Source organism: Vanacampus margaritifer, chromosome 1 (genome assembly GCF_051991255.1).
Source record: "Vanacampus margaritifer isolate UIUO_Vmar chromosome 1, RoL_Vmar_1.0, whole genome shotgun sequence".
NCBI lineage: Eukaryota > Metazoa > Chordata > Actinopteri > Syngnathiformes > Syngnathidae > Vanacampus > Vanacampus margaritifer.
The window spans coordinates 15,141,774-15,157,288 of record NC_135432.1 but is presented as its reverse complement, the minus strand read 5'-3'; the positions used below and the strand labels follow the sequence as shown (position 1 = coordinate 15,157,288).

Here is a 15,515-nt window from a genome sequence, read left to right as displayed (position 1 = left end):
AAGCATTTTTTAAAGAAAATTGTAAAAACGAACAAACCTAATCTAAAACTAACTGATTTTCAAAAATCAAAAGAAAAAAACACTATCTCATAACACTGGCTCAGAGTGAGAGACTTTTTGTCACCTCAAATTCATGCTCATTGCCAAACCACTTCACAGGCAATATGCAAAGCCAATGTGACTCGTAATGATAATGCATTCGAAAAGAAAATCACTTGATGATCGTTGCGAGTCATCAAGTGTTGTAATGGCAGAAATTGACAGGCCGCTGCAGATTCTAGAAGACAAAGCAGCCTGATGCTCGTCTGAATGGAGACTGATTGCCTCCATGTCAACCACAGGATGGAGCTTCGGCATTCCAGTCAAAATTAGCTTGACTTAGCTGCGTCTCTTGCTTGTTGAAGGAGACTCTCCATTGGGCCGTTTACTATGGGGAGAGATTTGTCTCAAAAATATTCACACAAATGAATATGTGATTTTCACGTGTTTTTCAGATCCACAAATATATCCGCAACTTTCACATGTCTTTTTGAATTTTGTGTGCATTTTCCATGACTTTTTGTCTCCATCGAACGGGAACAAACCGTTTCGGTTCCTTGTTTAAAATTGGACATTGAAAAACAGAAATCGAGTCTTTATCTGGCCTTCCATTGTGTGTTTATTTTGCACAAGTCGGGAAACAAAATGCGACCTTAACTCTTTCACTGCCACTGACGTTTAAAGACGTCAAGTAAAAACCTACGCTTCACTGCCAATGACGTCAAAAGACGTCATCCAATGATTTTTATATATATATTTTTTTTGAAACGGGTAGAGGAAACCGTCCCGCATGTCTGGTGAAAGTTTCAAGTCTGTCTGTTGTGCCTAAGGACTATTTTTGGCCCCTAGAGGGCAGCGATGACTCTCTTTTGACAAGATCGGGTGGGCGTCAGTAGTATAAAAGGCCAGGCGGGGCTAGAGCGTCGAGGAGTAGACGAGAATTGAGGAGAGACGAAAAATGGCGACCGACGGTAAGAAGCAGACCACGCTTGATCGATTTTTTGGAAAAGGAGAAGCATCAACCAGTGCTAAAGTGCACCATTATGATGACCGCGATGATGATGGTGATAAGGAGGTTGACGCCGAAGCTGCAGCGTTGACGCGGCGGCAGCTTCGTTCACGTCCTCAGGCCTCAGAGGCTAGCGGTGCTAGCGCCGGAAAACGTCGTGCACGACCGAGCACTTCTGCACGCGAGGACGTTCAATCCGACGAAGGTGATGATGATGGCGACAATGAGGTTGATGCCGAAGTTGCAGCGTTGACGCGGCGGCAGCTTCGACCGCGTTTTAAGGCCTCGGAGGCTAGCGGTGCTAGCGCCGGAAAACGTGGTGCACGACCGAGCACTTCTCCGCACGAGGACGTTCAATCGGACGACGACGAAGAGTATCCTGAGTCCGATGGATATTCTTCGGAGGAGTGGGTACAGTCTGACCACGGAGAAAGTGATTCGGACAGTATTTCATCCGCAGAAGACGTCGAAGGTAAGCACAAACTTGCTATGAGATACTTTTCCAGCACGCTGCTAGCACCTCGTGTAACGTGAATGTGCATTCATAGATCGTGGATCGTGCTCACAGCGACGTCCCACTGCAAAGACGACAAAGAGAGGTATAAAAAAAGTGTTTTCAATACACCGCAACAACAAAAGAAAACGCTCTTTCGATATTATTGTAATTGTATATATTTCTTTCAGCTGCAGCTCAGAGTGACGCTCCTCAGAGTGAGCAGAATAAAGGTCCATCAACCAGTGGATCCAAGAAAAAACGTAAATATATATATATTTATATATATATATTGCATCACACTGATCTAAAATGAATATTATATGATATTGAAATGTATATTTGCAGATCCCCAAAAATCTGGCTGGCATGAAGCAGGCTGGCAGCCAAACTCATTCCCCTTCACTGTGGAGCCAGGACCAAGAGGTGCCGCAGCAGAGCTGAATTCAACCCGGCCAGTTGACTTCCAGCAGCTCTTCATCACAGACGAACTTCTGCAGCACATTGCTGATCAGACAAACTTATTTGCACGTCAGTCAATGCAAAAACGGGCTGAAAGTCTGCCACACTGCAGGAGTCGTGCTTGGAAGCCAGTGTCTGTGTCTGAGCTCAAAACGTTTTTTGCACTCCAATTCCTTACTGGGTATATAAACAAGCCCAGTATCGAAATGTATTGGACTCAGGACGAAATAGAGACGACACCATTCTTCAGTCGCGCAATGCCTCGAAACCGCTTCCAGCTCATCTGGAGTTTCCTGCACTTCAACGACAACGAGACGGCACACAGTTCAGACGACAAACTATTTAAAATTCGTCCTGTGTTCAATCACGTTGTAAACAAGTTCAAGGAGCTGTTTCAACCGGGCAGGAATATTTGTATTGATGAGGGAATGATGAGTTTCCAGGGACGTCTTTCGTTCAAAGTGTACAACCCCCAAAAGCCGGTCAAATATGGGATCAAATCATACATTTTGTGTGACTCCCAAACCGGCTATTGTTTCAATATGCAACCCTATGTTGGCATTAGTTGTTCTCTCCCCGATACAGTGTTCAACTTACTGGATCGTCTGCCAGGAAATGGGTACACACTATTCATGGACAATTTTTATAACTCGATTGCTTTGTGTGAACGTCTCCTGGCAGCGCGCACCAATGTTTGTGGAACGCTGAGGAAGAACAGGGGTGAACCCAGTGAGATAACGTGCCTAACCAACACTGGCCTTGGGGTGGGGGGGAAACTGGTAAGGCACAACACAAATGTTTTGATTGTGGCATGGCAGGACAAACGTTTGTTGAGGATGGTGACAACGTTTCACAAAGATGAAATGCGGACAGTAGAGGTGTGGCGGAAGGCACAAAAAAAAAGTGCCTTTCGAAAAACCAATTTGTGTTGTGGACTACAATTCCAAGATGAATGGAGTGGACAAGATGGATCAAAACATCTCGTAACACCCATTCACACGGAAAACGTTGAAGTGGCACAAAAAGTTTGTTGCCTATCTTTTCCAAATATGCATGTTCAATGCTTACATCTTGTACAAAAAAAAAAATCCTGGGACGAGTCAACCTTTTTTGGAGTTCATCCAGCAGGTGGTGTGAGGGTGGCTGTTGCCACAAGACCAGGAGGAAGTTGGGATGGAAGAGCATGAGGAAGCCAGACAAAATACCAGGTCACCGTATTTTGATCTTGAAAGCCGACTTGATGGTAACATGGCCAAACACACGCTGGAACACATGCCTGCTACTTCCCGGAAAAAAAAGCCAGCAAGAAGGTGTTGGGTCTGCATGCGAAGGGGCATTCGCAGTGAGACAAGGCTGTGGTGCAAATCTTGCAGTGTCCCCTTGCACGCAGGCGAGTGTTACACTGTTTACCACACAAAAGTAAAATTTATGTAGTTCAAACATCCACACAATTGTAAATAATCACACATGCACAGTTGTACACCTTTGCAAATAGTTTGTCAAATTGTTACTGTTTTCTATGTAAATAAACTGTTTTTTTTGTTATAAAAAAAGACTTTTTCATTGTTGGTGGTACTGTTTTATAGAAGTAAAGCACTATTTAGGTGTTTGTGGCATCATTCATGGACAAAAAGAAGTGTACAATTCACTGAAGTGCATGAAATAACATCGTTTTACAAAAAGCCGTTTTTCTCCACTATTTGTTTCAAAACAGAGAATTTCGGTGAAAGTTACCATTTTCTATTGTTGATTACTGAAGAACGGAATAAGCTAGAAACAAACTTTTTTTTCTGATGAAAGATGAGAGTCCAATCTTTCATTTGGTAGTATGTGTGTTTCCATAGTCCAAACACAACATTTTCTGTGGACCTTGAAAGATCACTCAAAATGCTTAAATCGGCTGGCAGTGGGGACAACCCGTTTCGGAAAACGTCTGGCAGTGAAAGAGTTAATTTGTTTTCCTTGAGCTTGTTTTGCTTTCACTCGAAAGACACTCTTCTTCTGCTGTTAAATTGACCAAAGAAGAAGAGTGTTTGTGTGTTTGGTTTATTTGTTCTTTTTTTGTCTTTCGAGTGAAGCTAAAACAAGCTCGAGGGAAACAAATTGAGGTCGCATTTTGTTTCCCAACTTTTGTAAAATTAACACATAATAGAGGATCAGATAACGTCTCGATATCCGTTTTACAATTTTAAACGAGAAACGGGAGATGGCTCGTTCCTCTTTAGACGCTGCACTGATCTGTATATATTACCGGATAGCCGATAGGCCAAGACTTTTGAAGCCGCTAGGCCGCCTTATTACTCCTCCCAAGAAACGTTTCTCGGCTTATGATCCTAAACATTTACAGTATCGAAGAAGAACATTTGAGACAGTACTTAGTAGAAACAGCATGATTTATGATGTTTTAAATTTGTCAAACATAAACAAGAGAACTTCAGACATTATACAACTTGCCTTAAATACAAGTATAAATTATATCCTTAATGATGTTTACAGGAGCAAACTTTAATTAAAGGAAACTCTAATTCAACAAAATATGCCTCTGCTAAATCTAATATTGGGGTCTAATGAACTGAGCGATAAAAGAAAAAGGGGGTCTTAAAAGCAGCACCTACTGTCCACTTGTTAAAAAATAGTGACAACCACGCCACAAGCCACAGTTATATACAGATCAGTGGGCCGCTCTGCTTTAGTGGCGTAGAAGAAGAAAATTTAACAGCAGAAGAAGAGTGTCTTTCGAGTGAAAACAAAACAAGCTCAAGGGAAACTAACGAAGGTCGCATTTTGTTTCCCGATTTGTGCAAAAATAAACACACAATGGAAGGTCAGATAAAGACTCGATTTCTGTTTTTCAATGTCCAATTTTAAACAAGGAAAGAAACGGTTTGTCCCCGTTCAATGGAGACAAAAAGTCATGGAAAATGCACACACAAAATTTAAAAAGACGTGAAAATCGCGGGTGTATTTATGGATCTGAAAAACACATATGAAAATCAAGAAAATGTTTGTGGATCTGCAAAACACGTGAAAATCGAGAAAATGTTTGTCGTTTGGGGCAACTTGTCTCAGTCATTTTGGGGTTTGTTGTCACATACGCAAAGAATGGGCCAATGAAAAATGCACCTCTGGCAACTCAATTTACGTATGCCAGAATAGCCTTTCAGATGTTGAGTCTGAGGAGTGAGGACATTAGTTTACCAGATTTTATTTCATAGTTTAAAAACGGATTTTCCAGTTGTTGGAACTACAGTATGCCCACATCAGGACTGGTTTAAGTTTCATTATGAACCATCCATCCATTAACTGAAATGCTTTATTTTATTTTATTTTAATCTCAAATTTCAAGTTTAAGGGAAGCAAAACAGGACAACAGGCATTTGAGGCTGAGAGATATGACCTACATGCCAGCAATTCTTAAGTACTAAATTTTCAAGATCAATGATAAACAATTTCTCTGGCTGTAAAACAAAACAAAAACAAAACAGCAGAATAAAGATAATTTTGTCCTTGTTTTATTAGTTGCAAAATCCAGTGTGACATCTTACACCATATAGTGTGACAACTTACCCAAAGGTGGGGCAACATATGACATGTTCACTCCCTCTACTTGATGGCTTATAACTGCACTGACACGAAGTATGAAAATGATATGAATACAAAAAATATACCTTAGACTTTGGTCTTTCACCTGGTATACATTTTGTTTATATATACAAACGTATAAAAAGTTATACAACTAGCCCCGGTCTCAACTACACCTCAACAAAATCACAGAAAACACGGAATGCACAAAACTTGACGCCACCACCCCCGATGTGTTGTCCTGTCACAGAAGTTAGATTCAGCGGTGATGACAGCTCATCTTTAGGCTGCAATGAAGCGAGAAGAAGAAGAATCAAGCCTTCGCCTGAGCCAAACACATCCAGCACAGACACACGCAGTTACTGACGTGGGGTACAGGAAGAGGACACCAACAAGTCATATTTTACCAAAAGGCCTTGATGCGTCTTGTGTGTGTAACCAGGATGGCAATAGCAGCATTACTGCATAAACAGCATGACGCTATAAAGTGGTGAGACAAAAAATGACAATAATGAAGAACATATTTCCTTTTGACACGTGGGTTTTTCAATACACCAATAAACACACTACACTGTGTTTAGCTCCACCCGTTTAAGTACCATACCCCTGCACTTGTTAACCACCCCACAAAGGGCAACGGGTCAATCACAAATGAGTTATTTTGGTGCACCACACAATGCAAACAAGTTTTTTTTCTGACCAAGAGGAATAAACAATACATGTTTGAAGTCGATCTAATGGAAAGATAAATAGCTCACAAAAGTAAGGACCAAACAATTCCTTTCCTTTCCTTTTATGGTTTGCTTGCACACTGGAAGGCGTGCTAGTTTATTGAGCACTATTTGTAAACGAAAATGTCCTACTCCACGATGAAGATACTGTAGACACCCTGTTCAGTTAATAAATGTTTTATGATGACAACAGGTTGACCGCGGAAGGCAGGTCCTATTGGGAAAATACTGTAAATTCCAAAATAAAAATCTGATATATTGACCTCAAAGGTTTCATTGTATTTTATATGAATTATTTAACAATATAATCTAATCCTTGTTTGTCCTAAAAAATAAAAAATAAATAGCGACTTTAAGTCAATTGACAACAGATGTTGTCTGAGGTCTCGAACCATGCTGCTTATGTATTAGAAGTCTGACTGAAGCCCACACTCAAGCACTTTGGCAACAGATGCAAGGAAAAACTCAAACCTCACAAATGTGGCACCAGAAAAGTTATATTCTTCTTATTTGAAATGTTGCACTGTAACTTGCTGATATCACTGGACTAGGACTCGAATATGTATCTTCCAACATACCCAAGCGTATATATTAACTTGCTGCTTCCCCTGTCATTCCATTTCATTTTATTTCCCATCATCGGCAGAGCAGCCAGACAAGCGCCACAGACGATAATGATGCCTATTTTGGCCCGCAGCTTGTGACGGCTATTTTCTATAAAAGTTACTCCGTACCGGGTACCATTCAGCAAAATGGCCCATCATTATAATGCAATTTATAACCCTTGCCCGAAAATGTCTGTGTAGCAAAAAAAAAAAGGCATGTTGTAGTTTGGAATCAAACAGGCCCTAGAGGCAGCGTGCCCAATGATGAAGCAGCTGCGGTGGGCAAAGGAATGAGAAGAATGAGCCAGAAAAGCCCAATGATGACCGTTGAGGAAAATGACCTTGTAATTGAGGTGCGTGGACATGACAGATAAATTAGCCATTGTCAAAGCATTCGGCTGCGATTGTGTGTTATTTGTGTGAAGACTCCTACTTTTGTTTGTCTGAAAGCTGAGATTTCTTACAACTTTCTTCTTCCATGAGTCTATTTTTTTTTCAACAGAACAAAACTACTTGTTTATTTTTTTGCCATAGAGCGGACACTCCGTCGTTGCAAAGTATACAACAACAGTTCCGTAACACTGACTGACCTCCAGGAGTACAAACTTTTCTGAAATGTTAAAAATTACTTAATATACATTTAAAAAAATTCTGTCATACAAGTAAAGAAGTCCACGGTCATAACAAAACTAAGTACAAATATTTGTAGTGCATACGATACGATACGATATACTTTTATTTTCCCCGTGGGGAACTTTTTCCTGGACTCCGTCCAGCTGCAGTTTACAGTAAAGAAAAAAACAACAGAATAGAAAGAGATAAAATTAAAATTAAATAAGAAGTGCAGCAATAAGTAGAAGACTTCCCAGAAGTCTTCACAGAAGTATACATGTGTAGAGAAGTACATACATGAGGACTGCACACACCCATATACACACACACACTCCTATATATATATATATATATATATATACACACATGAGTATGTACATCATTGCATATAATACACTTGTGTATTATAAATAGATTTCTGGTTATATGGCTATTATTAAGTACACATTTCCTCTTAGCCTTTTATTACCCAACAAACTACTACCGTATATATGGAAAATATCCTGGTGAGTTACAATACTTTTTTTTTTTTTTTCTGGAGCGCTCAGTATTGTTCATTCGGTAATTTTACCGATTTGACATGTCATCATCATTGCTCTTCTTTTTTTTTCTTTTTTGTATGTGGGTGATTATGTGTATGTGCGTGTATGCATGCGTGCGTGCGTGCGAGTGTGTGTATTCATTAGTTCACCTAAAACCTATTAAAAAAATCCCATACCGTTCACCTATACCGAACACTGTGAGTTACAATACTAATGTAAATACAACTTAACGGGAGTCTTGACACATTGCAAAACAACGTGATAAATCAGAATGACATACATGTCACATATGTTGTTACATAAGCAATGGTGTCTTGGCGTTGCTCGCCGGCCGGCAGTCTGAAGTGCGAGTATAACTGAAGGAGGTGTAATTACAAGAGGACGCAAGGCAGGTAGCAGCAAGCCAGGCAATCATTCCTCCTGATTGAAACACAACTTTAAGGTCCGAAAGGCTATCAGCGCTCGAGCTGTCGGCGGTTGCAATCTGACGCCTCGATAAACCCGAGTGAAATTAGAAACTTCTCAATGAAAGTGTGACGCTTTCACTGACGAGGAGCCCGAGCCGACATGATGCGATCTACTTTCATGTCAGTAGTGTTAGTGTTTGGACAAATTTTAAAGCTGTGTGAGAATGTTAGATGCACACGGGATGCAAGTCATTAATTGATGTACTCAAGGCAATAACCAAGTGGATTTCCTGCGCACGCTGTATGTAAATGAGCTTTACCAAGCACAGCAAACATTTGTAATTTCTTTTTGGAATAGCCAGCTTTGTGACTAATTAATGATGGCTCATCTATGTCTCTGGAGAATAAGGAGCCTCGGGCAATATGAAATTGACAATTAGGGTGTTAATCCCTTTATTTATCAATTGTGAATCTAATCTAGACAATCCAAACACGGTGATGTTGAAAGTATCAAAACACAGCTATTAAATAACAGGGGTGAGGTTAAATGGAATGCCTTACAAATGATGGTGAATGCACAACATCTAACACAAAGCAGCATAATTTGGCGTGAGACAAAGTGTTGCTACTATAAGGATACAGTAGTGATTATGTGACATAGCTGTGTAGATGTGATACACAGCATCAGAAACAGATGTACTTGATGTACAGATTGCGGCAATAACATAAGTGCATATAATGGTGACTTTTTGATGTGAAATGCATGCGGTTAGTGTACCAATTAACTATCGACTCTAAATGACCAATGAAAACGTTTCATTGCAGTTGTGTGTTTTTAACAATTAGATGCTTCGCCCCTGTTTGTTGATTTAGTTTTAATGAAGAGAGGGGAGTCACAACAATTAAAAAAAAAAAAACTGTTAACTCTTTCACTGCCATAAATTCATAAAAAAAAAAAGATTATTAAAAATTAGGGGCAAGAGGCGATTTTTTTTTTTTAATTGTAATTAATTGCATGACTTCACTAGTTAACTCACAATTAATCACACATTTTATATCGGTTCTAAATGTACAATAAAAAAAATCTAGGTTTTCATACTTTTGTTAACAAAAGTGGGATTTTTTTTAAACTAATAGAAATAGTTAAAATTATTTTTGGACGTTTATAGCTGTCAATGGCAGTGAATGAATCTAAAAAAGAAGAAAAGATTAGAAATTCGGGGCATCAGGCGATTAAAGTTTTTAATTGTAATTAATTGCATGACTTCACTAGTTAACTCGCGATTAATCACAAATTTAATATCTGTTCTAAATGTACAATAAAAAAATTCTAGGTTTTCATACTCTTATTAACAAAAGTGAAAAAAAATGTTAAACTAATAGAAAAACTTTAAATGAATTTTTGACGTTTATAGCCGTCAATGGCAGAAAATGAGTGAAAGGTACACCAAAAATCACAATTCAGTACATCCCTTGGTTTCTAGGTCATATTATTTTCCACAATTGGTATACATTCACTGAATCTGCAAAACATAAAAATGCTAAGCTTGTGTGCAAACAGGAACAGATTTAATGACATTTAAAATCAAGGTTTGTTTAACTTTGCTTTCTTCTTCTTGCTGCAGTGTCAAGTCAACAAGTTTGATGCATTGCCAAAAGCAGCCAGTCAGAGGGTGAGCTGCACTATTTATTTAGAAAGTAGATACGTGGATCCAGCATGAGGTAGTTCTGAACACTTCCCTTACCTATTATGCTACGTGTGTAACTTGGCAGGCCTCTTTGCCATACAGAAAGATTCCGTACAAAAATATCAGAAAACAAATACATGAACCATTACACTCACGGAACACGTCTATCCAAGTTTTGACTAAAATTGTTGGAAATCTGTTGCTGAATTTTCCAGAATCCTGCTAACTAAACAAACCACTATAATGTAAATATTATTCCACTATCAAAGATGTGTTAATACGAGGGTGACCATAATTTGATTTCCCAAAAAAGAGGACACTTTACCCAAGCTGGCAATAGATAAATGATCCTTAAACGCTTACTCAAAGATGTCATACATTATAACTAGGTATGCCTTCTCAGTATGGGTAGAAAATAAAACCAAAAACATAACTCTCTTTTTAAGTCTTAATTGACAAATGAATGAATAAATCGAACGTCTACAATAACGTCTCTGGTTTGGGAGCGCAGAGTGCTACCAGTGAGCTGAAATTCTGGGCCAACCGACACACATTAGGACGGTATTTGAACACTCAAGAAATCAGGTACATAAAAAGCTGACCTACTTTTTTTCTATTTCTAAGATAAAGAAATAATAACACACACAATAAATAAAAAAAAAAAAGCCCCCATCCCCCTCGCGATTGATTTTGGGAGCATGGTTAAAAATGTTCGGCAGTCCGCCGTCTACTAGTCAGAGAAATAACATGGTGTACTCCACCTCCCATTTGTCCCGCAGTGAAAACCGGACAGGATGTGAAAAAGCAGACATGTCCGTAGGAAAGATGTAAATGAATTTTACATACAAGAAAACATTTTAGCGTTATTTAGCAGCACATGACAAGCAAGTTCACTAGGACCACTTCAGACATTAGCCTCCCCAGGCGACATGTTGCCTTGCCTATTAACCCCCTGCTGTGAGAGAGGATGCTGAGAGACACATGAAGCTGTGATCGTTTAAAATTGGCCATCGCCAAGACGAAGCTGTTTATTACATCGGCGTACTGTGAATTTAAATTGCTTTATCACATGCCTCTGAATGCATGCAGTGATTCATTAGATGGAAATAAAACTGTTGTGGAAATGTCGAGAATAATGCACCACATGCTTTTCTCCGGATGACAACATTAAAAGGCCTCCTGCTACAATAGTCATCTTCCACATTTCTTTTTGGGGGGGGGGGGGGGGGCTTTACTCACGTGACGCTTTCCATCAGTCTTGCCATTGAATTTCAATTCTGCCATCCACATCTCAGTTTGAGCTATTCAACTAACTGACAGGCTCCCTTTGCTGATTAAGGAATCGCAGGTGGTGGAAGTGCATCTTAAATATTTAGTGAGGACTTTAAAATGCCATTATTCACATCTCACGTTGTGTGGGCATGCTATCAAAAAGCGGCAGCTTGAGGAGAAAGAACCCAGCGATTTCTCAACTACTACCTTCCGAACCCCCTCCCCCCTCCAACCCATCACTAAAGAAGAATGTATGTCCTTTGAGCTGTACAATTACAAGGTACAAATGACAGAGAAAAACTAGTAGCGAGGCTTTGTAAAATAAAGACTGAGGTCAGACCAGACAATATATGCCTTTGATGTGCTGCAGCTACCCATAGTCCACATTTCGATTCAATATAATGAAGCACCCCCCCCCCCCCCCCCCCAGCCCACAGACACACAGCGAGCATCCAGCTGTCATGCTTGCAGACAGACAGACGTTGTATTCAAAATCAAAATTCGAGATGACAATTAAAGTATTGCTAGGCGGACAGTTGAAACAAACTGCACCCACCAGGCAAACTGTCTCTTCATCGTGTGCATTGCATGATGGGAAACAATGTGTGTGATTGCACACGTGGGTGGTGATCCAGATTAGCCTCATTCACCGAAAACTGGCTTACTTGTTTGTGCTCGTGTTCAAGGAACACTTAACACGCATGTAGTCAATTTTCACACAATTCAGACTTCATTTTCGTAATTACGCACCAAATTAACAAGGTTGTTGGGCAGCATGTTGCTATAGTGGTTAGCATGTCTGCCTCAGTGTCAACTGTCAAGAGATTCTGAGTTCAAATGTTTCCTTTTGTGCGGAGTGTTGGTACTCTCCTTTGCTTAAGTGCTTTTTACTCTGCTTCTCATCCAAAGTCAGGGAAAACTTAGGGCTGCAAACAAACCTCTGATTAATTCCAACCCCCACTTCCAATGAGGCTGGCATGTTGTGTAAAATTAGTAAAAATCAGAATACAATTATTTTCAAATCTTTTTCAATTTACATTATATTCAATTGAATACACTCCAAAAACAAGGTATGTACTGTTCAAAATGATTAACATTATTTTTATTATTTTATTTCCCCCAAAAAACATTTTCATTTTTAAATGTAATGCCTGCAACAAATTCCCCCAAAAAGCTGTGACAGGAGCAACAAACGACTGGGAAAGTTGAGGACTGCTCAGAAAACACCTGTTTGGAACATTCCATTGGTGAACAGGTTCATTGGAAACAGGTGAGTGTCATGATTGGGTATAAAAGGTGCATCTCGAAAGGTTCAGCTGGTCACAAGCAAGGATGGGGTGAGGTTCACAACTTTGCCAACAATTGAGAATCAGGAGACATCTCTTCAGTCCCTCAGGCGGCACGACATTAAAAACCAGCATCACTGTGTAAAGTATATTGCCACTTGTGTTCAGGAACAATCCAGAAACACATTGCCAGTCAATACAGTTCATTGCTACATCTACAAATGTAAGTTCAAATCTCCCATGCTGCTAGCCAAGCAACTTCTTTTTCAGGGGTGTCTCTGCTTATTCAGCAAGACAATGTCACGCCACATTCTGCATCCGTTACAAAACTGTGGCTTTGTAGGTAAAGAGTGTGAGTACTAAACGTGTCTGCCAGCAGTCCAGACCTGTCTACCATTGAACATTTGTGGCAAATTATGAATACGACAATTGAGACCTCGGACTGTTGAGCATCTGCAGTTGTAGGCTTACATAATTTACATCAAGCAAAAAATGGGAATTCCATATACAAAGCTTCAAAATTAGCATACTTATTTCCCAAACACTTATTTATTAAATGTTGTCTGAAAAAAAGGTGATGTAACAGTAGTAAACATGTCACTTTCCCAGCTGTTTTGGAATTTGCTGATAGCATTAAATTCAAAATGAGTGAATATTTGCAATATAAATAATACAGTTTATCAGTTTGAACATTAAATACAATAAATGTAGTCAATTGAATAGAAGTTAAAAAGGATTTATAAATTCTGTTTTCATTTACATCTTACTAGTGCTGTCAAAGTTAAAGCATTAACTGATTAACTAATCACAAAAAAATATTGCATTAATCATGAATTAACACAGATTAATCGCACTATTAATTTTGACCATAGACGATCCTTTAGCGTGACAGTGGATGGCTACGTTAAAGGTAGCACAGGTTGTGTTTGAGGAATAAACATAATTACATGCATTTAAGTAAAGCATTTAATAAATGTTTGCGTATGACATTTAGAATATTTGTTCATGTCAAAATATTGGGGTCATTTTAAAATATGCAAGTAATTAACTGATTAGAAAAAGAGGAGGATGAGCGTGTCCAGTTGGTCCAAAAATGTTGAAGACGTCCTCATAACATTAATTGTCAAAATAATTAACACATAACTGGTGCTCTTCAAATTTGGCGGGAATTTTTTTGGGGATAAAAAAAGCCTTTTTAATTAAGCAATTAATCGTGACCGATCAAAATTCTAAAATGTAATTAATCTGATTAAAAAATGTAATCGTTTGACAGATCTACATCTTACACAACGTCCCAACATCATTGGAATTGGGGTTTGAAATACATTAAGTGGTGTTACTCAATACTCATGGATGAAACCTGACAAATACATGTTGGCTTTGTTCTAATCTGAAGCAAGTTGCATTGTTTGTCCCCCAACCAAATTGTTCATCTAGTTTTCCTGACATTTCTTATGGAACTGGTTCCACATTGGCAACTTTCACTCCAACTGGCCTGGCCACATTCCACACATTAAACTCAGCAACAACAAAAAAAAAAAAGTGGCTATTAACACAAATGTTTTATTCTGTGCCAAATAGAGAATGAGGACACTGACAAAGGAGAGCAGTGACAAACATAAAATGCATTAATGGTTCCCTCACTGAATGGCCAGCCAAAATGGCAATACAGGAGGCAGTTAAGTGACTCCTCTCTCAATGCATGCCCGGGGTGGAAAAAGATGCAACAAAAGACATTTGAAAAAAGTCCCGTTTGTGAAACATGGATGTTCGTTTGCTCAAACTTCTAGCCCCGGGGCCTCCTATGTTCCCCTATTAGGTGTAGTGACCTGGACAAGATGGGTGCAAACATGCTGAAAGGACATAGCCAAGAGAAATGCTGCTCTTTTACTTTTTTACTACAGGAACATCAGTCAGTGGGGGACTGTCTGATGGACAGGAAGAAGACTTTGTTAAGTGAGTGCATGTGTGTGGATGGAAGTGTGTGAAAAGTCGAGACATCTCCAATGATGGATGGTTGGTTTATTTGACTTAGTTATTTTTGCCAAGTATCTTGTTTGCCTTTTTCTCTTTTCTTTTTGTTTTCTTTTTCTCATTAGTTCACCTAAAACCTATTAAAAAATCCCATACCGTTCACCTAAACCGAACACTTCCAGCCAGAGTCGTAAGGCCGTCAGGAGACCCGAGGAAGGACCAAAGAAAAGAAAGGAAAGTGAAATCCAGCACCGACCAGACACCACCCACCAGGCCACCAACCAACCTTTCTTTTTTCTTAATTAAATCCCCTTTTTGACTATCATTTTCTGGCTGCTTTTGCTCTCTGCATTTGGGTCCTCAATCCCACGCCCCAACCTGACAAAATATGTTTGTAAACATCAAAGACATTTTAGCGTCGTCAATGAACTGAGTGCATGTTTTTGTAGATTTCAAAAGTCAAGGTCTACTTATACTTCTGCGGGAGGCGACGTCGTGCGTTTGCCTTCTTGCTTGTGCGCAATGCACATCGAGTTGTTTTGAAAATGTGCCGCAGTTTCACTCCAAGTCGGGATGTCGCTACGGCTGCTATTGACTAGGATGCCACAGAGTGGAGATTCCTCTACATCTTGTGTCCGGTGCCGGTCGTTTTTCGTTTCTGGAGCAAGGAACAAAGCTAAAAAAAAATGTTTTTTTTTTTAAAGAGTTGGCTGCCATTTGTGTGTCTTTAAATGCCTTGAGCTTGCGTCATACAAATGCATATTGTAATGTCTGAGCAGTGATCAGGCAAATCAATTATTTAACGGCAATTTG

General features: G+C 39.4%; 1 protein-coding gene and 1 long non-coding RNA gene across 3 annotated transcripts in view; one reads left to right on the top strand and one right to left on the bottom strand.

The window, feature by feature from the left end:
• Positions 1–848: 848 nt before the first annotated feature.
• On the top strand, positions 849–5,159 carry LOC144061418 (uncharacterized). The gene is made up of 5 exons (XM_077581863.1): positions 849–1,520; positions 1,597–1,647; positions 1,733–1,804; positions 1,890–1,967; positions 5,155–5,159. The coding sequence occupies exons 1-5, from the start codon at positions 998–1,000 to the stop codon at positions 5,157–5,159; spliced, it is 729 nt and encodes a 242-aa protein (XP_077437989.1). The 5' UTR covers positions 849–997.
• A 474-nt stretch (positions 5,160–5,633) lies between these two features.
• The window catches only part of LOC144058044 (uncharacterized), a 129,637-nt gene continuing 119,755 nt past the window's right edge, over positions 5,634–15,515 (bottom strand). The window contains exon 4 of one of the 2 annotated variants that reach the window (XR_013295366.1): positions 5,634–5,872. This is a non-coding gene — a long non-coding RNA (uncharacterized LOC144058044). Of the gene's footprint in view, positions 5,873–6,006; positions 6,066–15,515 lie in introns of those variants that run through there. The other variant, XR_013295367.1, reaches the window with a different exon arrangement.